At 58.8% G+C, this 23,938-nt stretch overlaps 3 protein-coding genes across 4 annotated transcripts; 1 reads left to right on the top strand and 2 right to left on the bottom strand.

The window, feature by feature from the left end:
- The first annotated feature begins 183 nt into the window (after positions 1-183).
- CABLES2 (Cdk5 and Abl enzyme substrate 2) lies at positions 184-18,609 on the top strand. 2 transcript variants are annotated; one of them, XM_055265693.2, is made up of 10 exons: positions 184-563; positions 11,009-11,080; positions 11,194-11,286; positions 12,271-12,348; positions 13,018-13,126; positions 13,702-13,867; positions 14,252-14,355; positions 14,777-14,883; positions 15,813-16,017; positions 16,155-18,609. In XM_055265693.2, the coding sequence occupies exons 1-10, from the start codon at positions 193-195 to the stop codon at positions 16,293-16,295; spliced, it is 1,446 nt and encodes a 481-aa protein (XP_055121668.1). In that variant the 5' UTR covers positions 184-192; the 3' UTR covers positions 16,296-18,609. The 2 variants fall into 2 exon arrangements, with proteins under 2 accessions (XP_055121668.1, XP_063489529.1); XM_063633459.1 differs by having other exon boundaries at positions 193-563; positions 16,789-18,609.
- Positions 4,907-9,234, bottom strand: LOC129474395 (uncharacterized). The gene is made up of 2 exons (XM_055265694.2): positions 6,262-9,234; positions 4,907-5,384 (listed from the first exon to the last, which is right to left on the bottom strand). Exons 1-2 carry the CDS (start codon positions 6,631-6,633, stop codon positions 4,959-4,961), a joined length of 798 nt encoding a protein of 265 aa, XP_055121669.2. The 5' UTR covers positions 6,634-9,234; the 3' UTR covers positions 4,907-4,958.
- Positions 18,610-18,718: 109 nt separating the features above from the next.
- Positions 18,719-23,390, bottom strand: RPS21 (ribosomal protein S21). Its single transcript, XM_055265695.2, has 6 exons — positions 20,088-23,390; positions 19,851-19,918; positions 19,565-19,628; positions 19,324-19,395; positions 18,875-18,930; positions 18,719-18,782 (listed from the first exon to the last, which is right to left on the bottom strand). Exons 1-6 carry the CDS (start codon positions 20,508-20,510, stop codon positions 18,773-18,775), a joined length of 693 nt encoding a protein of 230 aa, XP_055121670.2. The 5' UTR covers positions 20,511-23,390; the 3' UTR covers positions 18,719-18,772.
- Between the last annotated feature and the right edge of the window lie 548 nt (positions 23,391-23,938).

The raw sequence follows: 23,938 nt of genomic DNA on the forward strand, positions 1-23,938 counted from the left end.
CCGACTCCCTACGCCTGCGCCCGACGGCCTCTAGGACCCAGGGGAGCGCCCCGAGCGCGGCACCTCGCTGGCCAATGGGAGAGCGTGATGGCGATACATTTGCATGTGGGCGCGCCGCGGCCAATGGGCGGCGGGCGCGCGGGCGCGCGGGCAGGGGGTGGGGTGCTTCGCGGCGGCGGGCGCAGTCTGAGGATGGCCGCGGCCGCGGCCGGTGGAGCCGCGGGCCCGGCCGCCAGCCCCGCCGGGCCCCCGCCACCCGCCGCGCCGACCTCTGCCGCTCGGGCCCCGCCGCAGGCGCTGCGGAGGCGCGGGGACTCGCGGCGCCGTCAGGCCGCGCTCTTCTTCCTCAACAACATCTCCCTGGACGGGCGGCCCCCGAGCCTGGGCCCGGGCGGAGAAAAGCCCCCGCCGCCGCCCGCCGAGGCCCGCGAACCGCCAGCGCCGCCGCCGCCGGAGCCCCCTGCCGGCCTTCCCGGGCTGCCCGCCAGGACCCCCGCGCCCCAGGGCCTGCTCAGCCCCACGCAGGTGCCCACCGGCCTTGGCCTGGATGGGCAGCGCCAGAGGTGAGTGGGAGCCCGGCCAGGTCAGCCCAGGACGCGGGGTACAGGGACGGGGATAGGGGCCGGGTCAGACCAGGACTAGGGATCAGGATTACTTGGGGCCTCATCAGCCCAAGACAAGGGGGTCAAGTGACCTGGGGCCTTGTCAGGGTCAACCTGGGGCCTCATCAACGCAGGACACAGCGGTCAGGGTCAACCTGGGGCCTCATCAACCCAGGACACAAGGGTCAGGGTCAACCTGGGGCCTCACCAACGCAGGACACAGGGGTCAGGGTCAACCTGGGGCCTCATCAACCCAGGACACAAGGGTCAGGGTCAACCTGGGGCCTCATCAACCCAGGACACAAGGGTCAGGGTCAACCTGGGGCCTCATCAACCCAGGACACGGGTCAGGGTCAACCTGGGGACTCATCAGGCCAGGACAAAGAGGTTGGGTTCACCTGGGGCCTTGTCAGCCCTGGACACAGGTTCAGGTGACCTGAGCCCCCATCAGGCCAGAACACAGGGGTCAGGTGACCTGGGGCCTTGTCAGCCCTGGACAGAGGCCAGGACAAAGGGGTTGGGTTCACCTGGGGCCTTGTCAGCCCTGGACACAGGTTCAGATGACCTGAGCCCCTATCAACCCAGGACACAGGGGTCAGGGTCAGTCTGGGGCCTCATCAGGCCAGGACAAAGGGGTCAGGTGACCTGGGCCCTCAACAGCCCAGGACACAGGGGTTGGGTTCACCTGGGACCTTGTCAGTCCTGGATACAGAACTGGGGGTTCCTGGGCTCACTGAGGGTTTCCTCAGGCCCTGTCAGCACCCACACATAGGGTTCATTGTCCCCTGAATTCTCCCAGCCCCTGAATGCGGGGTCTGGGTCTCCACGTTGTCAGTCCTCTGAAATGGGTTTTAGGGTTCACTCAGCCCTTATTACCCCTGAGACCCCCAGCCCTGTGAGCTCTGGACATGCCCCCACCCCCATCCACTGGTACCAGTGCCCGGGACACAGGGACACACGGACAGCCCTGTGCATCTCCTGGCATTCTCTGAACCGGGCCACACCCTCCGTGCCCACCTCCTCAGACCCAGCATGTGGGCCGGGGTCCTCCTGGCACTGTCACTGACACCTGTTCCCAGAGGCCCCTGCACAGCCACATCTCCCATCCCACAGCCACTGGTCTCTGGCACGCCTCCTCTCCCTGTCACTTCCCTGCTGACCCCCGCCCTCCCCCCATCACTCTCAGCTGGGTATCTTTGGGCCTGTCACACCCTGGGTCTCCATTGCTCCCCCTGCCTTGATTCCATTTCAGGGAACCACCTCAGCCCATCCCAGGGCAACCCCAACCATTAGCCCTGCCTGTCCAGCGTGTGCCCCCTGCCCAGATGGCCCCTGGCTGCCCGACACCCTGTGTCCTTCTCCCAGAGACCACAGGTCCTGGGTGACCCTGCCTCCCACAGCCCTCACCTCCAGGAGTGACTGTGGGCTCTGGGCCCAAGACTGGCTGCTTATTGCGGTTCCTTCTCAGAGGGAGCCACTGTCCACAGGTCCAAGTGCCTGCTGGGCGGCTGTTCCCGGAGGCAGCCCCTGCAGGTGTGCAGCGAAGGGGGCTGACACGGAGCTCTTGGGTCAAGGCTGGCATGGGCTCCTTGCTTACCTGGAGGTCATCAGAGTTGCCCCACGCCCCTGGCCTTCAGGCAGGTGGAGGCATTGGGTTCCTCTAAGGTCTTTGGTTGGGGAAGTTTGGGCCCAGAACACAGCACTCTGTCCTCAAAGACTATGATGTCACATGCGGGTTGCATCACACACAGGTTGCAGCGCACTCCATCCTTGGAAGTGTTCCTGGCCGTAGCCAGGCTGAGGGTGCCTGCAGACCCAGGCCTGTCCACAAGATGTCCCCCCACGGACATGCCTGGCCACTGCTCCAGGGAGGGTCAGAGGGGTGATTGGGGCAGAGGGATGGATTTGCCCAAATGTGGCAGCCAGGCCCCATGCATTTGGCATGGCCAGCTCCTTCAGGAAGGCGGGAGATATGGAACTAGGTGGTGACTCTCCAGGGCAAAGTGGCAAGGCCCCAAGGTGTGGGCTCCAGGGAAAGTGGGCTCACCCCAACCGCCAAGCTCCGCAGGTTAGGCTCTTCCCTAACCCTGGGCCCTGCTGTTTGACATGGAAACGGCTTTCTCCCTCAGTCCTGCATGTGAGTGTCCAGAACCGGATGGTGACACCAGGCAGGCCGGGTGCTGTCATAGGCCCTCCTTCCAAAGAGTTCATGCACCCCTGTGTGCACCAGGCCTGGCATGGAGTGGAGTCCACTCGAGTGGAGGGAGGCAGAGTGTGGCGACGCTGCAGGGAAGTGCCCGTAACTGAGAAGGCACCCCTTGCAGGCCCGGAGCCTCTGTGGTGACAGTTCTGAGCGCAGCATGCTGCCCACGTGCAGCACATCCCTGCCCTGTGGGATTGTTAGAAGGTGCGCTGTGGCCGGCATCCCTGGGACAGGATGGGACGTGGCATGGGCTGGGTGCCTGCGGTCCTCCTGCCGTACCCACCATGGGTCCAAGCACCACCACCCCTTGCCTCGCCCAGGGCTGTCTCCTCCCTTCCCTCCTCCTTGGCCCCCATGTCCCTGTTCAGGTCTTTCCGGAACCCCACTCTGTTCCTGGAGGGGGAGGCGTCCCTCCTGGGGCTCTGCTGCCAAGTTCGTTGTGCTGACCTTGTGTCTGAGGGCCGTGGCCCCTCTCCTAATAGGCAGCCCCCAGCGTGAGGACGTCCATTTCTCCCTGCGTTCCCTGGGCCTGGCTGCTGAGCGAGAGAAGGGTGGCTGCCCCAGCAGAAGGGGCTGCTAGCTCCTGGCTTGAGAGTTCTAGGATGAGTTGGTTTCAGGAAATGGAGAGAATTCTGAAAGTCCTGAAGGTAGCCCTGGTGTTGGCCTCGTGAGTGTGGTGGTTTGACCTGGGCTCTGGGAACAGACTGGGCTTGGAATCCCAGCTGCACTGTTCAGTACCTCTGTGACCTTGAACAGGTGACACGGCCTCTCTGAGCCTCAGTCTCCTCTGAGAAGCGGGTTCACACTAAGCACTAAGCATGGCCTCCCTGAGGTCAGAGGTCAGATGCATGCCCAGGGCCCAGTGAGGTATGTGGCAGGAGTCAGTGTGAGATGAGCAGAGCCCCTTTTTTTTCTGAGGCAGGGTCTCTCTCTGTCTCCCAGGCAGGAGTGCAGTGGTGCAATCACAGCTCACTGCAGCCTCTACGTCCTGGGCTTGAGTTATCCTCCTGCCTCAGCCTCCCAGTAGCTGGAACTACAGGCACACACCACACTCTGCTAAGTTTTTATTTTAGCAGAGATGGGGGTCTCGCTGTATTGTCTAGGCTGGTCTTCAACTCTGGCTCAAGTGATCCATCTTGGCCTCCCAAGTGCTGGGATTTCAGGTGGGAGCCACCACACCCAGCCAAATGGAGCCTCCTGTTACAACAAGGCTGCCTAGGGAATAGTCACGTCTCGGTCCTAACACTTATTCTTTCCCAGGGAGGCTCAGCCTGGTGTGGCACTTTGTGTTGAGCCAGTGAGTGAATCATTAGAATCCTTGTTTTCCTCATAGAACTTCCAACCAGGTTTATTTTCACTTTTAACATTGCCATTGCCTAATGCCCAAAAGCAAGCAGGATCTCTGGGCCTCCCCAGCTGGGTTTGAGCAGGTGCCGGGGTGCTCCGCCTGCAGCCGCCTCCCCGCCACCCCCTCCTCCCAAACCCGGTGGCTTATGGCACCAGCGTGGCCTCTCCCAGCTCTGGAGGCCAGAAGCCCCACCTCAAGGTGTGGACAGACCCACGCTCCCTGTGCAGGCTCCAGGGAGGATCCTTCCTGCCTTTTCCCACTTCTGGTGGCTCCAGGCGCTCCTGGGCCTGTGGCTCCAGTTTCTGCCTCCGCCTCCGTGCCGCACTGTTCCTGCGTGTCTGTGTCTGCACGTGGTGATTTCCTCACGGGGACACCAGTCATTGGATTAGCACTTAACCTGTGACATCTTAACTTGATGACATCTGCTAAGACCCTCTTTCCATCCGAGGTCCCATTCACAGGTACTGGGGTTAGGACTTCACCCTGTCTTCTGGGGGTGATACCCTTCAACCCACAACAGCCCTTGGTGAGTGTCCACAGCACTAATGAGGTGAGAGTGGCATCCCCTCAAGCAAACAACTTTCCCCAAATTGCAGACAGATGTGGCCCAGCAAAGAGCCAGGGTGCAGCCATCAGCAAGCAGAGCCCCCCAGTTCTGGAGGGTGTGTGCTGAGATGCTTCTGGGGAAAGGCCTGGGCCTGGAGCTGGGCTGCAGCTGTGGGGCAGGCTGCTGTCTGGGCCAGGAGCCACTCAGCGTCGCCAAGCTGCTGTCCAGGTTAAACCAATTCAGCATCTGGCACCTTGTTCACAAGCGTGATTTGGGGGTTTCTTGCTCTCCAGCTGGCAAGCAGCTGGCAGTGGTCAGCTGAGGCCAGAGCCTGGGGGCACATCTCCCATGGCAGCCCAAAGGGCACTTGACACCCCCCACTCCGCCCAGCCCTGTGACCCTATATGGATGCTTTCGCTGGGTGAGGCTACAGCCCCTGCTGGACTTGGGCGCTTTTGCTTCACCTGGGACTTGATGAGACGGGGCACCCGAGACCAGCCACGCATTCAACAGCTGTGCCCCAGGGTCCATGGCATGGCAGGTGCCCAGGCCAGGGGATGGGGCTGGGGGTGGTCGGACAAGACCACTGCCCACACTCGGAGCTGGGGGCAGCCGAACAACACCACTGCCTGCGCCTTCCTGGCGAGGGACTGTTCCAGTCTCCCCGGTGCTGGCGCGGGCACGCTGTGGGACAGAAGCGCAGTCATTCGGCAGAGGCTCCCAGCTGTTCTCACGTTGTCAGACCTACCATCAAGGTCATCTCAATGGCCCCTTTGCCCGGCCGGGCCTCCTGAGTTCCCTCTGAGCCTTACAGCGGCTCCTGCACACAGCTTTGGGTTTCTAATGGGGATGGGGTCTTGAGGCCTCAGCCCCTTCTGGGCACTTCTTCCGTTACAAAGGAAAGGAAATGTACTGAACGCTAGAAACAGTGTTTGATAAATAGCAGATTTCTCTTCCTGTCTGTGAGCATGATTTTGGGTGGAGGTGTTGCTGGCCCGCATTTAGTGCTGAGAGGGAGGTGTGTCAGCAGACTTGGGGGGCAGCCTCCCCACTGCCCCAACCCCCAACTCGTTCTTCCCAAAAGTCAGATGCAGGCAGCTTCGAGCTGGTCACTGCCACGTGGGGGGAACCACAACTAGACGCCGCCGGTGTAACTCTGCCGTGGCTGAGCAGGAGCGGGGCCTCCTGGGACTCAGCAGAACTTGCATTTGCCCCAGCATGTGGGGTGTGGGCCTTGCCGAGGGCCTCGTTCCTTCTGCTTTGCTCGCTTGTTCCTTGCATGTTTTGGACAGAGGGGTCCAGTGCACGCAGGATGAGTGAAGCACATGGAAGGTGTGTGCAGCTCAGTGCATTTGCCTGGGCACACCCCACGGAGCCACTCCCCTGCGGAGACACAGGCCAACCCCCCAGCTCCCTGGTGCCCCTCCTCAGCCCCTCCCCCACACTGAGGGGACCTGTGTCACTACGTGACGAGCCTCTCAACCCGTGTGGCGTCTGTGTGCACGTGCAGCCATGCTGTGCATGCCGTCCCCTGATCGTGCGTGTCCCACCTCCTGCTGACCGGCATGTGTGCTGCTTCCAGCCAGGCGTGAGGTGGTGTATCTGCACATGCGTGATCCTCTCCGTGTCTGCCGGACACACGGACACCTCTCTGTGGGGCCCGGGGCGAGCAGGGGTCCATCTCATGGGTTCCCAGCCCATCCTCCAGAGGGGCCAAGCAATGGATGCTGGCCTGGGTCCCATCTGCGCTTTCCAGTGCCCGTCCTGTTAGCAGCAGCGCCCTGCTGCGGTGATGCGTGGAGTTGCGACAGCCCTGGTTCTGGAAGGGAAGCACTTCCCTCATTCTCTCTTGATGCCAGCTCCTGTGGAGGCAGAGGGGAAGGGAAGGCCAAAGCGGCGTCCTCCCCACTTGGCCGCCCTGCCCTGCACCCATGCGCAGGCACCTCCTTCAGCATTGTCAGAGTCTTCTGGACTCAAACCAAAAAACGTGACCTGCAACGGGGCCAGGTTCACAAAATGAGCCCCTGAGAAAGTGGAGAGTGGCCGCCATTCCAACTGACACAATGGGAACGGTGCCACCGGGTGCCAGAGCCCCGACCATCCACGTGGGCTCAGGTCCCCACTCTGTCTCTTACCAGCCATGTCATCTCGGGCAGTTGCTAAACAGCTCCTTGCCTCAATTTACCCACCCATGAACTGAGAGTCAGAATGCTGCCTCCCTCCTAGAACTGTGCAGATCTAGTTTACTAATAAGATGCTTACAAAAAAGAAAAGAGAAGGAAATGCCGGGCGCGGTGGCTCACGCCTGTAATCCCAGCACTTTGGGAGGCCGAGGCAGGTGGATCGCGAGGTCAGGAGATCGAGACCAGCCTGGCTAACACAGCGAAACCCCGTCTCTACTAAAAAATACAAAAAAATTAGCCGGGCGTAGTGGCGGGTGCCTGTAGTCCCAGCTACTCGGCAGACTGAGGCAGGAGAATGGCGTGAACTCGGGAGGCGGAGCTTGCAGTGAGCGGAGATCTCGCCACTGCACTCCAGCCTGGGCAACAGAGCGAGACTCCGTCTCGAGAAAAAAAAAAGGAAATTACAGAGAAAGATCTGTAGAAGAACCTGCTGGGAACAGATTTTAAAGCATGGTGGAGAGAAACCCATCATTCCTGCAGCGACCAGAAAATCACGGAGGAGCCGGGCCAGCTGGCAGCAGCGTCAGCCTCCCCGCTGCAGCTCCTCTGCGTCCTGGGCCAGAGGCTCCAACGGTACTGCCAGGAAGGCTGCCACAAGTCCCCAGGCTTCTGCTGGGGTCCCCACGGGCCTCCAAATGAGGTCCCAGGCGTGCAAATACCCAGGCATCCCCTGGTAATTACCCGTGGCAAGGAGCTTCCAGAAAGACACACAGGCTGGTCCTCAGGGCCTCCAGGCCCAGCCTTGTAGGGCAGGACACACAAACACCTCTCTGGGGACAGTCCCCAAATCTCCTCCTTCACTGGCTTCTTTCCCCGGTGTGGGACCTGCCCATCCAGCCTCTGCTGGGCTCCTCTTGGGGCAGCTTGCCCGCCGTCACCCATCACAGGCCAGCACTCACCTGGGCCTCTTGGGACAGCCGACATCTGCCACACACCCCCTCAGCATGCAGCTGGGTGCTCTGCACCTCCCACTGCCCTCAGAGCCTGCTGCCTGCCCCAGCCCCAGCCCCGCAGCTCCTCCTTCCCCACCCACCCCACTGTCCAGGCCAGCCTACCGCATCCCCAGCCCTTCCTGGTCCCATCATCCAAGTGCTCTCCTCTGGCCAGCTGCTCACCCACCTTCTGCAGCCATCTGGCTGGTCCCCTGCCCCCACCTCCAGCTGGGACTGGGCAGGTGCACAGCTGTGTCTGGTGATGGGGCCAATGTGAGGCACCAGGCGTTTTAGTGGATTTTCTGCTTTCAATCCTAGCTTGTTTTCAACAAGCTCTTGTTGCCTTTGCCTTTTAAAAAATTTTAATTACATCTTAAGTTCCTGACTTCAAACTGTACTTGGTACTCCTACAACCACGTTCTTTTTCACTTTCAGTACAGTATCCAACAAATTACAGGAGCTGTTTCACACTTTGTTATACAATATGGTGGCTCACGCCTGTAATCCTGACACTTTGGGAGACTGAGGCTGGCGGATCATTTGAGATCAGGAGTTCGAGACCAGCCTGGCCTCGAAACCCCATCTCTACCAAAATACAAAAATTAGCCAGGTGAAACCCCATCTCTACCAAAAATATAAAAATTAGCCAGGCATGGTGACAGGCACCTGTAATCTCAGCTACTGTGGAGGCTGAGGCAGGAGAATTGCTTGAACCTGGGAGGTGGAGGTTGCAGTGAGCCAAGATCGTGCCACTGCACTCTAGACTGGGCCACAGAGTGAGACTCCATCTCAAAAAAATAGATTAATTAATTAAAATAAAATATGGTGGCTCACACCTGTAATCCCAGCCCTTTGGGAGGCCGAGGCCGGAGGATCATTTAAGGTCAGGAGTTCGAGACCAGACTGGCCAACATGGTGAAACCCCGTCTCTACTAAAAAATACAAAAAAATTAGTTGGGCATGGAGGCAGGCACCTGCAATCCCAGCTACTTAGCAGGCTGAGGAGGGAGGATTGCTTGAATCCAGGAGGCGGAGGTTGCAGTGAGCCAAGATGACGCCATTGCACTTCAGCCTGGGCGACAGAGAGAGACTCCATCTCATAAAAAAGAAAAAAAATGACAGCATCAATGTTGGCGTCAAGGTGACAGCCTTGGTACCAACCAGGACTACACTGGCTGTGTGACCTGGGCAAGGGCCAGGCCTCTCTGTGCCACTTGATAAATGGGTGTGGTTGTCACTGTGAGCCGTCGAGTGTTGGTGAGGTGGTGGCTGTGGCACTCTCGCTGGCACAGGTGGCACCCACCATGGGACTGTGGCTGTGCCCAACCCGGCGCCTTGGGACAAACACTGGCTCTCAGTGGGAGGCTCCTGGCAAGGGCATGGTGTGGGGACCTGGACTCCAGGTCGGCTCCACCAGAGATGGGGCCTGAGTGCACCAGGTCTTGTGTGTAAGCCGGGGTCCTGCTGGGGGAAGGCCTGTGGGACCCTGAGGACGGCGCTGGCCTGGAGCCTGGAGAGTTCCCAGAAGTGACCCCCAGCAGTACACCTGCCCTTGGCCAGGAGTCCAGATTGGCTGACACTTAATAAAAAGGCTACTGTTGACACGCTGAGAATGCCCCATGCCAAGCCCGGGGGCCAAGTTGCTCCATTTAATAAATCACACAGCACCCTGCAGAGGGCCCCATCACCACCACCGCCATCACCACCACCATCATCACCGCCATCACCACCATCATCACCGCCATCACCACCATCACCACCACCACCACCATCACCACCACCGCCACCAGCACCACCAGCATCACCACCATCACCATCACCACCACGATCACCGCCACTGCCATCACTGCCACTGCCATCACCATCACCACCACCGCCATCACCACCACCGTCATCACCACCAACAACCGCTCCCCTCTGGGGGCCAACAGCCCTGCAGGGCAGGCAGGATCCTCAGACGTGCCACACCACATCACCCATCATTGTCATCGCATTTGGAGTGGTTTTCCAATAGTGCAATGTTGCATCAACTGGCATTGGACCTTATCTCCTAAGCTGCGCTTTTGGAATGCCTTGGTGCCCAGGCACACATGTTCATGGCTCCCAGTATAAGGGAGAGAACAAAGCTTTGGAGTCCCCGACAGACCTGGGTTCAAGACCCAGCTCTGCGCTTGGAGTTGCGTGGCCCTGAGAGTTACTGAGCCACATCATGTCTCCGCATCAGGATGGCCTCGCTTGGTCCCGAGGGTCGCGGGTCGGAGGAGCAGTGGGCATTGTGCCCTGAGGGGTCCTCAGGGAAGTGCGTTGTACAGTCATTCAGCCAACAAATATTTGCCTCTTGCACGTTTCGCTTATGGGAAACACCTGGGAGACTCCTGAAGTCCAGGCAGGAGGGCAGGCACTAAGGACAGCAGTGAGTGGGGACAGACCCTGCCCCATCCATGGGGCCGGCACTCTGGAAGGGGAGGCAGACGGCAGGTGGGTGGTGAGGCGGGGATGCCTCCTTCCTGTAGTGACCAGTGCCTTGAGCAAGTCACAGAATAGCAGGATCCGGGCAGCCTCCCTCAGCGGGCCACCTATGAGCCAAAAAGTTCAGAAAGAGGTGGCCACTGGAAGAGCAGGAACAGAATGTTCCAGATGGAGGGGCAGCCCCCGTGACGGCACTGAGGTGGGAGGGTGTGGCTGGTGCAGGGAGCTACGAGCCAGGGGAAGGTGGCCTGAGAACAAGGGCTGCCCGGTGCCCACCCCACCTGCCCGTGCCATGGTGCCCCGATGCCCAGCTGTGCTTCAGGGAGGGGCAGGCAGCACCAGTCTCAGGCGGCGCTGGGTGGGATGGGCCTGTCAGAGCTGGTGGTGCCCCCAGCAGGGTGTTGCTTGGGGCCGAGCGACCCTCGGTGGGCGGGGCAGGTTGGTGTGCTGTGCTGTGCTATGCTGTGCCTGAGGAGCCTGTCCCCCAGGGCTGCTGGTCCCCAGAGAAGAGCTCAGTGCCTGCCAAACAAGAACCTCTCAAGGCAGGAGGTGCCCCCCGCCTCAGTCTGCACGCGCTCTGGAAGCCCCTCGGCCCGTGGATGCGCAGCTGGGCTGGAGAGTGGCCCTTCCCTGCACAGCGGGTCGCACTCGGTTTCTGGCCACAAAGGCGGTGCCCGGGCTGGTGGCCCCATGCCTGTTTTGAAGCTCCATTGTCATCTTGCAGGAAGCGAGTCACGTCCCAGCGCTGCTCCCTGGAATTTCTGGAAGACGCCGTGGGATGTGCTCCAGCACAGAGGTACACGCCCCCGTCCACCCCAAGCTCTACAACTCCGCTTGAGCTGCCACTGACCACTGCGGGGCCAGAGGGTCCTGGGAGGAAAAGAGTGACCTGTGTCCTTTGCCTTGCAGAACCAAACACACATCTGGATCACCGAGACATAAAGGCCTGAAGAAGACCCACTTCATCAAGAACATGAGGCAGTACGACACCAGGAACAGCAGGTATGAAGCCGAGCCAGGAGCCAGGCCAGGGCTGTGGTCTCCAGAAGCCCGCGGGGTCCTGCCCATGTCAGCCAAGCAATCTTCCCTCCGCTCCCAAGGCTCCCGCCCACCCCACATTCCACACCTCTAGAGCTGGACCCGCCTCCCCACCACAGGGTGTTCCTGTGGCCCCATATTCCCATCACTGGGTGTCCTGAGGTCCAGAGCGCTCCCTTTCTTCTGGAGTTCCCCCTGCCGGGCACCCTCCTTGTGGTGACTGTGGGTCTGGACAGACCCTTGCTCGCCGTCAGTCCTATACAGCTCCCAGCAGACGTGAGTGCCAGCCCTGGCTCCCGTCATCCAAGCCAGAGAGGGGGAGAAGTTCTCCCGCTGTTGTCCCCTTGGTGAGACCCTGGGCCCAGGCAGGGCAGAGCCAGTGTCCAAGGGAGGAGAAACAGTGGCTTCTGCCTATGCTCCCTGGGCCCGGGGCCTGGCTGCTCGAGCGCCTTGGAAGGGAGCCTCCAGGCCAGCCTCTCTGTGGACCTGGATCAGGCCCTTTCTGGTGGTGTTGAGCCCCGCTCCACTCAGGACCTCTGAGGTCTGGCTTGAGGCAGCCCTTGGCCTCACCATCCTGTCCCCTCTGGCTGCCTCTCATCTCTGAATGAGCCAAGATCCTGAGGTGAGGCCGCCAGCCCTACCCGCACTGGGTCAGGAAGGAGCCTTGGGGATGTCACTGCTGTGCCTGCCCACGTGCAGCGGCGTCCCAGGGAGGGGCACCCGGGTAGCTCCTGTAGGGAATCCACTCTGAGAGCTTGCGGGGGCCAGGCTTAGTGACGCTGGCCACCCGGCCTCCTGGGCCCAAGTCCCCTCGGGGAGCATGGGCAGTCTCCCAGCACCTGAATTTAGGCAGAAGGAATTTTCTATGGAAATGTCTGTAGCTCTGGAAGCAGCAGCACCTTGACCCCTGCTCCCTGGCCCGTCTCCCTTGGCTCCGTCCCCCTGCAGGATTGTGCTCATCTGTGCCAAGCGGTCCCTGTGTGCGGCCTTCTCGGTCCTGCCCTATGGGGAAGGCCTGCGGATCAGGTGAGTACTCAGCACTTGCCTCGCATGCGGTGTGCGTCTAGGCAGAAGGCAAGGCCTCGTCCCCGCCAGGCCCAGGAGGCATCAGGGCACTGCGCCCCCAGGTGACGCTGCCCCCGGGCTCATGCGAGGCTCAGCACGTCAACCTCCAGCAAAGCTCCTCAGGACCCCAGGGCCGTTTCGGGTCCTCACTCTCCAGAGGAGCCGGTTTCTGTTCACACTGTCGATGTACAGGTGGCTGGGCTGTCCCACCTCCTGTGGACAGAGCCACATGGTGCCGTGATCATCCAGGCAGTCATATCCGTGCGTAATTCAGGGAAGGAGGAAACAGCTATGGGGTGGGGATTATGTGTGGCCCTGGCTTAAAAACAGTGGTGGAGAAACCTGACCGGGCATGGGCACATGCACCTAGTGGGCTAGTGAAGGCGGGCGCCACCCCGGGGGCTCTACCAGCCAGTGTCGGTACTGGGGAAGCGGGGCTCAAAGACCCCTCCTTCCATGAAAGCACTCCTGACGTGCGCCTTCCTGGTCACACCAGTGCCGCCTTTCTTTCCCGAGGGGCTGCGCTGACATTGTTCCTGAGAGCGCCTCGGGCCAGCAGACAGGTGGGCTGGGCTGCTGGAGCCTGAGTTGAGCACAGACTACAGCCCCTTGCCTCTCCCATGTTTGCAGTGACCTGAGGGTGGACAGCCAGAAGCAGAGGCACCCGTCCAGCGGCGTCTCTGTGTCTTCCGAGATGGTCTTTGAGCTAGAAGGCGTGGAGCTAGGAGCAGATGGGAAGGTAAGAGCCTCTTTGCTGGTGGACACCCAGCGCCGTCAGGGCCAGGCAGGCGGGTGGGAGTAGTCCCACGTCAGTGCCCATGAGGCAGACGTGAAGCTGTGCTTCACTCCACGTAAAAAGCAAGGGTGGAGTGGATGCGGGCCCGTGCAGCCCTGAGAACGTGGCCCTGGACCCCATCGGACTCCCCCGCCAGCCTGGCCGGGCCTGAGGTCTGCGCTGCTGCACCACAACCAAGTGCTCCTGGACACCGCCCCCCCCGCTGCAGGGTGGGGCTCGCCGACCCTCCGGCCTCTGTGCTGGTGGTCAGCAGTCTTCAGAGGCAGGGAGAATGTTACAGGCTGCAGAACCCAGATAAAGCACAAAGCACAGTAGTGTTCCGGAATGTTCTACCTATGTGAGGAGCAGCGTCTAGCTCAGGCGCAGCCGCAATGGCTTGATCTGAGTTGTTCCTTCATTTTCCACGCAGGGCTCCCGGCACATGCGTCTGGGCTTCCTGCAGCGGGAGGCAGGCAGAGCTCACTTTGCTCTCTGGTCCCGGGAGGCAGAGCTGAGGCCAGATGCATTTGCTTTTCCAGGTCGTGTCTTATGCGAAGTTCCTGTATCCCACCAACGCCCTGGTCACACCCAAGAGTGACAGCCATGGCCTGCTGCCCACACCTCGGCCCAGTGTCCCCCGGACTCTGCCAGGGTCAAGACATAAACCTGCCCCCACCAAGTCGGCACCAGCCAGCACAGAACTAGGTAGCCCACGTGCCTTAATCACGGCCCAGGGACTGCAGCAGCATCAGCAAGCCCCTTTCAATCTGTAGCCCTCCATGCAGATGGAGCCTGGGGAACAGGGTCAGGAGAGGAACAGCTCCACACTGAATCGTTGGCCCTGGGCTTGGCCTGAGCCGGGCAGTGGGGAGGAGCTGCATCCACAGATGACTCCAGGGAGGGCCCCTCCTCTCAGGACATCCTTTTCTTGCCCTAAGCCCTGGGCCCTTCAGGAGAGAGAGAACCGTGGCCTGGAGCCCCTCCCCTGCTCAGCCCCCTTGCCCCGCCATGGTGCTGGCCTGCCAGACCTTGGGGCTAGATGGGTACTGCTCAAGACTCCTGGTGGGTCAGGGGCTGCCTCTCTTACAGGGAGTGACGTGGGGGACACCCTGGAGTACAACCCCAACCTCCTGGATGACCCGCAGTGGCCCTGCGGCAAGCACAAACGTGTCCTCATCTTTGCGTCATACATGGTGAGTGCCCTCTCCCAGGGCCTGGGTGCAGGCAGCTGCATACCTGTCCTGGCTCGGGGCGTGTGGGGCAGGCTGTGGGCAAAGCTGCCCCAGGGGCGTGACATGCCCCCATCCCGGATCGCAGCAGCACAGACAGTGGTGGTGTGCAGGGCAGGCCAGGGAGCAGTGCTGGCCACTCCAGCTGGGGTCGGCCCTTGCCCTTCAGCCCTCGGCACCTGGCAGCGTGGCTCTCCCCATACCAAGCATGCATGGGCTCTGGAGTTCTCTCTCTTGAGCCATTTTGCTCTCAGAGATTCAGGGCCTCTCAAGCCGCACCGTATGCATGTTTGCAAACCAGGACAGTGGGAAATCCGTCGTACCGCAGGCAGGACCCATGGACTGTGCGAGGGGCCGGCCCAACCCTGCCCACTCTCTGTTGCAGACCACAGTGATAGAATATGTGAAGCCCTCAGACCTCAAAAAGGACATGAACGAGACTTTCAGGGAGAAGTTCCCACATGTCAAATTGACGCTGAGCAAAATCAGGAGGTGAGGACACCCTCTTAGACCATCTCATCATCCTGGGAGGCCCTGCCAGCCTCTCCTCTCCAGTTTCTGGTAGATTCTCTCCAGCTTGACAAGTCTAGCCGCTGCCCATCCCCAGCCCCCTCCTGCCATCTGACCAGGCCCCCAGCAGCAGCTCCCCCACCTCCACCGCCCGCCAAGCCAGGCCCCCACGGCCCCATCACACTGCATCCCCCCACACACCACTGGGTCTCTTGCAGCCAGACCCTCGAAGCAGCCCAGGATCTTTTTAAAACTTGAGTGGGACAAGGCCTCTCTTGTGCCCGGCCCCTCCCGGTGTGTATTTTGTGAGTAGACTCCGTGGCCCTTTCCCTGGCCGACAAAGCGCCCCCGTCCAGGCATACTGGGTGCTTGCCAAGGCCGTCCAGGTGTGCCTCTGCTCTCGCATTGTGCCACGCTGATGACCCCTGTGACCGGAGGAAAGCGAGCCGAAGGCGGCGGAACTGCTGGGCTCGCGTTGGGCTTCTAGCCACGGCCCTGTACTGGGGGCCTGCCCTGCCCGGCCTCTGCCCCAGTGTTCCAGAGGGCGGCTCACTCAATACCCTGGCACCTCCCTTCAAGGCTCTTCCTAAAACTGCCCATCAGAGGCCACTGCCCCCCACCGAGAGCAGGGCCTGTTCTCTGGCTCCACCCACCAAGCACAGGTGGGAGCTGCCATGGGTGCCCACCCAAGGGACGGGGGAAGCCAAAACCCAGCCTGCCGGTCCCTGCCCATGCGCCCTGCCCTGGGCGTTGTACATGGTACGGTGGAGGGTACCATCCCCTGAAGGATTCGGTGGTGTTTCTTGCAGCCCAAAGCTACATCGCTCCAGCCTCAGTTGGTGGCGGGAGGGGGCTGCCTCCTCCGCCCCAGCCAGAGCCCCCAGGGACATGGCTTCTGTCTTAACCCACAGCTTAAAGCGGGAGATGCGGAGCCTGTCCGAGGAGTGCAGCCTGGAGCCCGTGACAGTGGCCATGGCCTACGTGTACTTTGAGAAGCTGGTCCTGCAGGGCAAGCTCAGCAAACAGAACCGCAAGCTGTGCGCTGGCGCCTGCGTGCTGTTGGCCGCCAAGATCAGCAGTGACCTGCGCAAGAGCGGCGTGAAGCAGCTCATCGATGTGAGTGCCCGGCTCGGCAGGCACCGCAGGCAGGGTCATGACATCCAGCCAGGGCCACTGCTGGGATGGGGCTGGCCGGGTGGGAAATGTGGAAGAGGGAAGGCTCCCATGTAACCCTTCTCTCTTCTCCCCTGCAGAAGTTAGAAGAAAGGTTTCGATTCAACAGGCGCGACCTGATAGGGTTTGAGTTCACGGTGCTCGTGGCCTTGGAGCTGGCCCTGTATCTTCCCGAGAACCAAGTGTTACCTCATTACAGGCGCCTCACCCAGCAGTTCTAGCAGAGGCCCCACAGAAGGCTCAGGGCACCGAGGTGCACTTGCCAGCCTGGGAGGTGTCCCGCTGAAGCCCCGCACCTCCTCCTGCCAGCGCCCCCAGCACCTGCCAGCAGGAGGCACCTGGCCTCGGCTGGTGCAGCTTTCCTTTTTGCCTCTTTGCCATTTTCTTGGAAAGGGACGTCGCTTTCATCCCCAAGTGCACCGTCCCTCCAAGGGGATTTCTGAGAATTCTCCTGAATTTTTACATGAACTAGATGTGAGGTTTTGTTACTGGTATTTTTTTCACGTGCCTGAGACCAGCCTGGCACCAGGACCTTTGGTTCACAGCGTGTAGCAGCGAGCCAGCTGCAGTCTCTCCCCTGGCCTCGCCTTCTGTAAACCACCACAGCCACCACAGCATCAGGGTGGAGATCTGGGTTTCTAGACCTCACTGAACACACTGAAATGGCTGAGTTTAACTTATTTAGGCATTCATCTTGGAGATGTGGTTTTTCAGGTGTGGGTTCCCCAGCAGCGTCTCCCGACACCGACTGTGCTACTGGCTCCCTGCCACCTGAAGCCGAGCTCCTCCAGAGCTCTCTCCGCCCACCTCACTGCATCCCAAGTGGAGCTTTTGGTGTCCAGTTAAGCCAGCGGGAGCAGTCTCCTGATTTATTTTGATCTCATTCTTGGACCTCTGTTCTTCAAGCATCGTGTCACTGTGAAATCCTAACGCCCCTGTGTCCTACAGACCGACCGCGCAACAGACAGCTGCCCATCCCATGCCATGCTCTACCCTCTGCCTCTCACCAGGAGACACTCTGGGCCTCCAGGACAATTGCTGCTTGCCAGCTCTTATTTTTCTAAGCAATATTGTGATGGAGAAAAATAACATATTTATTGGGATTTGATTTTTTGGGGTCTTTTTCTTAAGGGAACAAAAAATGGTTAAATGAGGTCTGCTGAAGTTGACTTGAAAACACACTTGACCCTCAGGCAGGAGGGCACTGACCACACCCCACACAACCTCAAAGGGTCAGCGAGTCAGTGCCTTTTCTTCTGAGGCAGGAAACGGGTGCCATCTTGGCCACCTCGGCCAGGGCAGCCCACCATGCTAAAAGGACCCCAAATGGTGGTCGTTGTCCCTTCTGTGCAGGCCAGCAGGGCCCCATCTCTAGCTTTTCCACGTCTGTCTGAAGTTGTTGCAATGAATTTTGCATGGTCCAGCACTCCAGCTAGCTGCTTCATCAAAAACACTGAATAACCAAGGACTGCTGAGTTTTTCTTCATGGGTCAGCTGGTCTCAAAACTGGCCACTGCCTCAGCCACCAAGCTTTTTCCTACCACTACCTTATAAACCTGCCTGGCCCTGGAGGGGCTCTGGGACGACTTTTGTCTCTAGCCCATTAATACAACACATCCTATGCTTTTTGTGCAGACTGGTGCTTCTGCAGAAAGGAGATGCCAATTCTGCTATCACAGAACCCCACCAGCAACTCCACCCAACCCCAGCAGTGGTGCGGGACAGCTGCCAGCACCCACCTGGCCCTCCTCCTTTTCCACAGCCACTCACTGGGGCCAAAACCCAGAGATGGCAGGTGTGTGGGACAGACTGGAGGATGAGGACAAACCAAAGCCTTTGTTCTTATTTACTGTGGAGCATCCCCTTCCATCAAGCAGCCTGCCCTCAGGCCAAGGATGATCCCCTGGAACCCAGTGTGCACCCAGAGAGGACTCGACTTCCAAGCTGCTCCACCATGCTGGGTCCCAGGCAGCTTTCCTCTGAAAAGCAACCTCTCCTGCCACCCAGATCCCATCTCAAGAGCTCACCCATGTTACAAGCATGTTAAGGACTGACTTCCTAGTAACTGTTGCAGTTTACAACCTGCCCTCCAGGGACACGTCTCCATGGTTTTTTCTACACATGAACGCAAGAAATGGCTGATAAGCACAGTAATTTAAGTTTGTGTATTTATGTAGTGAGATTTAGTCATCAACCAAACCGGTCTTTGTGAAGTGTGAAGCCTTCCCATTTTCATGATGCCAAGAGCTGCCACTGTGTGGTATTCAAGGATTATTGCAACAAAGCCAGTAGGTAAACCAAACCACAGTCTCAGCCTGTCATTCTCTAGAACACATCCAGGTGCCGGAGCTGAGGTGTTCAGCTGGACTGTGACTACACAAAACCAGGCCTGGTGTTGCTTCCGCACCGGTAGCAGTTGTGGATGTCAATGTGCATAAGCAAGTATCTGACCTCAAAATGTTTGAGTTATTTTGTCTTAGATATCTGTTTTTAAATGGATAATGTATTTGTCCTTTAAACCTCAGTTTTGCAGTATCACAGCTTGTCTCCTTTCAACTAACTGGGTACCCTACCCCACCCTTGTCACCCACTGACAGCAAAACCTCAACCCTGGGCCTACAGACACAGAATGAACCTGCACAGGTAGGTTTTCATTATTTATTTATGACAAATATTCCACATCCATGATTCTCTCCAGTCAAAAGTTCCTAGAACCAGGGGAAAAGGACAACGTTAAGACCACGCCTCTAGAGCAGTCCTAGTCCACTCACTCTGCCCAAATGTGAGCCCCCAACCTTACTTTGAGACGATGCCGTCGGCCTTGGCCAATCGGAGAATGGAATCATCTGACTCACCCTTAATAAAAAAAAAAAAAAAAAGGCACGCTAAGAATATTTCCACTCTGGCTGCCTGAGATGGCAGAAGGTCAGCTGTGCCACCAGCCTACGTCTCTCCCCCGCTGAGCGCTGAGGCGCAGAAGGGGAGCCACCTCTCCCGGGGCAGCCTCCAGCCTGACTATGGTGGAACGGGGTTGGGGGGCACCTCCTAGTGAGAGGCAGAGTCTCCTGCCTGAGTGTCTTCTCAGAGCACCCCTCTTCCACCCTCAAGAAGCGGCAGGCAGCCAACCCCGTCCAGCTGGCTCAAACTACTCCGCCAGCACATCTACTCAGGCACCATCACACACTCCAATGCGCACAGTAAAGTCCACGATGTCCCGAAGTGATGAGCAAAGCCCAGGGAAACACTCACCATCCTACGAATGGCCCCGCAGATAGCGTAAGTTTTAAACTGGCCATTAAACCTGCCTGTGACCTTGTCAACCTAGAAAGAGAAGAAGGGTCACAAACCACTCCCCCAAATTTGGGAAACACCAGTCCTCAAAGCCAGCCTCTGCCCGTACCTTCACCCTAGGGGTTCCTCCACAATGGCACAGGCCTGCCTTGCCCGCACATACATCACAAACTTCCCGCCTCCCGGGCTCCCAGCTCACCTCGGCCACGTTCATCTGGATGGATGCGTGGTCCTTGGCACCGATGATGCGATTGCTAGCGGAGCTGTGGAGAAAGGACGCAGTGAGCAGAGGGGACATGGGCGGTAAGAATGAAAGAGGGGACGTGGGAGGTTGGGGGGGTATGAATGGAAAAGAGGAACGTCGGGGGCAGGACAAGTTAGGGACGTGACGAGGTAAGGACCGGAGGGGTGTGGGGGAACAAGGGCAGGCGAGGGGACGTGGTGGTTAGGTAAGGATGGAAGAGGGGCATGTGGGGGGCGCTTACCATTTCCGCGGCACGTACAGGTCCACGAACTCGCCGGCGTCGTTCTGCATTTCGAGGCTGGGCTGCGCCTGGGGAGTCACCGCGCGGCGCCGTGAGGACGGCGCCGACGCAAACCGGCCCCTAGGATCATCACGGCCCCAGCCGCACCCAGCACCCCGCACCCCGTTCCCCGCGTCTAAGCCCCCACTCCCGCCCCAGCCCCAGCCCTGAGCCCGAAGCCCGCGCCGCGCGCCACACCTGCTGCCACCACACCGCGCGCGAGAGAGAAAGGAAGCGGCCAGTCACCCGGCAGAGATATCGGCGGGCAAGGAGGGGCCTCGGCGAGCGCTTCCGGGTCACGTCCCCACAGCGAGTCTGCGCGGTGCGTTCTTGCCGGCCGACGCCGTGACGCACTTCCGCTTCCGGCGGGGAGGTTCTCGGATCTACTCTGTGGCCCTGGGGCGCGGGGCGTCGTCGGGGATGGTTGTTGTTGAGGGTGGTGGTTGTTGAGGGTGGTTGCCCTGTGTGGCGTCTTAGCCTAGTCCCTGGGTTGTGCCCCCACGGACGCAGTCGACCCCTGTGAGCGCCTCGGGATCCCCGAATAGCAGCTGGGAGAAGGGGCGAGTACTGAGCCTCGCTGCCCGCTGCCGGCCGGGCTAGAGATACGGGCGTGCCCCCCATAGTGCGCCTCCCGCCCCTTGGTCCCCTCACCCTGCGGCCACCTGGGGCGTGGGGCGGTGCTCCTGCCCGTGCACGTAGCCGCTGCGAACAGAGGCCTGCTCACCTGGTGCCTGCTACTCACTCCCCCGGGCCAGTGGGCGAAGGACACCCGCAGGAACTCGGCAGAGGAGAAATTCAGACGGTTCCCGAGGGTAGGAAAAGACCCCGGCCCACCGTGGAGTCAGAAACACCCGACCACTCTGCCATCCCATGTTTCACCAGTCAGACCCCCAGGGCAGGGCAGGGGAAGCAGAATGCAAACTGGGGCACCGTTTCCCTGAAGCAGTTTTGGCCGCTTTTATCGTAGTGCTAGAGGTGCATACCCTTGGACCCCGAAAACCCATTCCTGGAAATTTGCTCCAAGGAAGTAAAGATGATGGAAAGATGGACCTACGAAGTATGGTCGTTGGTTATGGGTGGGGTCTTGAGGAAGGCCTTGTTAGCAGCCTGAACCCTGTTGCCAGGAGAAGCTCCAAGCCGGTAGACGGAAGGAGCAGCGCGGCCTATGTTGGAGTCTTCTCTGGGCGGGGGACATGATCCTAGGATGTAGAACTAGCCTCAGAAAACCAAGACTCAGTGGCCAGGTGCGGTGGCTGAGGCCTGTAATCCCAGCACTTTGGGCGGAGGCGGGTGGATCACCTGAGGTCAGGAGTTCGAGACCCGCCTGGCCAACATGGTGAAACCCCGTCTCTACTAAAAATACAAAAAATCAGCTGGGCGTGGTGGTGGGCGCCTGTAATCCCAGCTATTCGGGAGGCTGAGACAGGAAAATCGCTTGAACCGGGGAGGCAGATGTTGCAGTGAGCCGAGATTGCACCACTGCACTCCAGAGTGGGCAACAAGAGTGAAACTGCCTCAGAAAAGCCCAAGCAGGGAAGGGGCTGGGCCAAGCCTAGTGGCAGAACGAGGGCCAAACCCCACAGCCCTCTCCCTGCCTAACCCCTCCCAATTTCCCCCATCCCATTCCTCCACGGAGCAGTATTGACTGAGAAGTGCTGATGTCATGCCCATTCCTGGTGTCAGGGGTCCATTAATGGAGAAAACAAAAATCCCAGACTATGACACTAACATTTCAGAGTCGCCCCCACCCCACCTCTGTGGGAGTGTGCATGGCAGTCCCTCAGTTAAAATGTCCGCTTGGGACTTTGTCTTCCAGATGAGACAAGACCCCACCAGGACAGGCTCAGGACCACAAACATCCTGCCTCTCCTATAGCGGCCCCGTAGGCTAAGCCACAGGAGCCTCTGGAAACACAGCTGGTGCCCGCACTGCCCCTCTGCCTGGACAGCCCTACTCCACACTGAGCTCCAAGTCTCAGTTCTCACATTCTTTCGCTGACCCAAGCCCATGTCAGCTTATACAGTTAAGGGCTCTCAGAGAACCCACTTTTCTTCTCGTGACAATCTGCTTGTCATTAGACACTGATTTGTGGAACTGTTTGGCATCTTCCCTGTCACCTGAGGCAGCTGGAGCTGCGCTCCTGTGGGGCTGCACACAGTAGGCATACTGGACGCAGGATTAAGTGAAGGCACCAAGGATCCCTGACACAGCACTGTCCGAGTCAGGCCAACTTCATTCCGACTGTGGGAAGGTTTAACATCTGGACCTGGCTGGAACTGAGGCTGCAAGTTCTGTTGGGCTTGGAAACCACATGTTCATGTGGGCAGCGTGTCTGCTGTTGCTTCCACTGACTCCAGCAACCAGGCATCAGAAGTGAGGTCACTGAGGCTGCTGTCTTTCAGGAAGGTGACTCTGTTCATGCAGGCTCTGAGATGTGTGCTCTTTCCAGACCCTCAGCATGTGTACGGAGATGTCTTGATGTTTGCAGTTGGAGATCTGCAGAACTGACCTTTCCACCTGTGTCTGTGTGTGGGTTGCCCAGCGAGGCCTGGGAGGTTAAGAGATTCTGTCTAGCTGAAAAGCCAGAGACAGGGGCAGCCAGAGGATTAGAAAGAACAGAATAGCAGAAGGAACTCCAGCGGTCTGCAGAGGGTCTTCCCTGAGTGGTCAGGAGAGTACTGTCAGTACATTTCCTAGAGGCTGGAGTGAAAAACAGCCAGAAAGATTACTCAGTGCTCACACGGGACTGGAAATAGTGCTTGCTTTCCTCAACTTTTCCAAACTCAAAATCACGAGACATTGGATGGAGTACTCAGAAAGGTCTTCCTCCGTCACGAGGAATAATTATCCCTGCCCTGAATGTTTCCCGGCTCCCACCTAAGAAATCGTAAAGGCAAGACCTGAAAGGATCAAACTGCTTCCAAGTAATTTAATTGCATCCCAGAAAAAAAGCTGAAGAATATTCACAGGAATGCAGTAATATCAAGCACCAGTAAGGTAAAAGTCACATTATGTGTCATCCAGTCAAAGACTGCCAGGCATTTAAAGAAGCAGGAGAATATGGCCTGTAATGGAAAAAAAAAAAAAAAAAAAGAATCAATGGAAATTGTTCCAGAACTAAGACAGATGTTAGAATTAGCAGACAAGGCCATTATTATCAGTTTTTACATAACATCCTCCATATAGTGAAAAAACTTTAGCAGAGAAGTAAAAAAGATCCAGGGCTGGGCACGGTGGCTCACGCTTGTAATCCCAGCACTTTGGGAGGCTGAGGTGGATAGATCAGCTGAGATCAGGAGTTCAAGACCGGCCTGGCCAGCATGGTGAAACCCCATCTCTAGTAAAAATACAAAAATGAGCTAGGTGTGGTGGTGCGCACCTGTAATCTCAGCCAGACTCGGGAGGCTGAGGCAGGAGAATTGCTTGAACCTGGGAGGCAGAGGTTGCAGTGAGCCGAGATGGTGCGATTGCACTCCAGCCTGGGCAACAAGAGCAAAACTCCATCTCAAAAAAAAGAAAAAAAAGATCCCAGTTATAGTAATAGATATGAATTTCCTCAGCTGCTGCTAAAGTGGGGAGCAGGGAAGCTAAGGCTGTGCTGGGGTGAAGCCCTCGTTTCATCCGGCACTCAGCACCACAGCCAGCAGCCAGCAGCCCCGCAAGCCCGTATCTTAGTCTCTATCCAAGCTTACCTGCATCTACGCAGCCCTCATCCTGCATGACAGTGAAGTGACTGTCACAGAGGACAGGATCGATGCCCTCACTGAAGCAGCTAGTGTAATGTCGAACCTTTCTGGCCTGGCCAGCGTCACCATCAGGAAGCTCACTGGCAGCGTGGGGACTGTTGAGGCTGCTCCGGTGGCTGGTGCCACCCCAGCAGGAGGTCCTGTCTCCTCCACCACTGCTGCGTGAGCTCAGTAGGAGAAAAGAGGAGGAAAGAAGTATCTAAGGAGGCTGTTGAGGACATGCGCTCTTGTCTTTCTCACTGCTTTTGAAACATGTTCGATAATAAGTTGCACTTGAAAAAACTAACGTGAAAACTACAATAT

The sequence above is a fragment of the Symphalangus syndactylus genome, chromosome 24, assembly GCF_028878055.3.
Source record: "Symphalangus syndactylus isolate Jambi chromosome 24, NHGRI_mSymSyn1-v2.1_pri, whole genome shotgun sequence".
NCBI lineage: Eukaryota > Metazoa > Chordata > Mammalia > Primates > Hylobatidae > Symphalangus > Symphalangus syndactylus.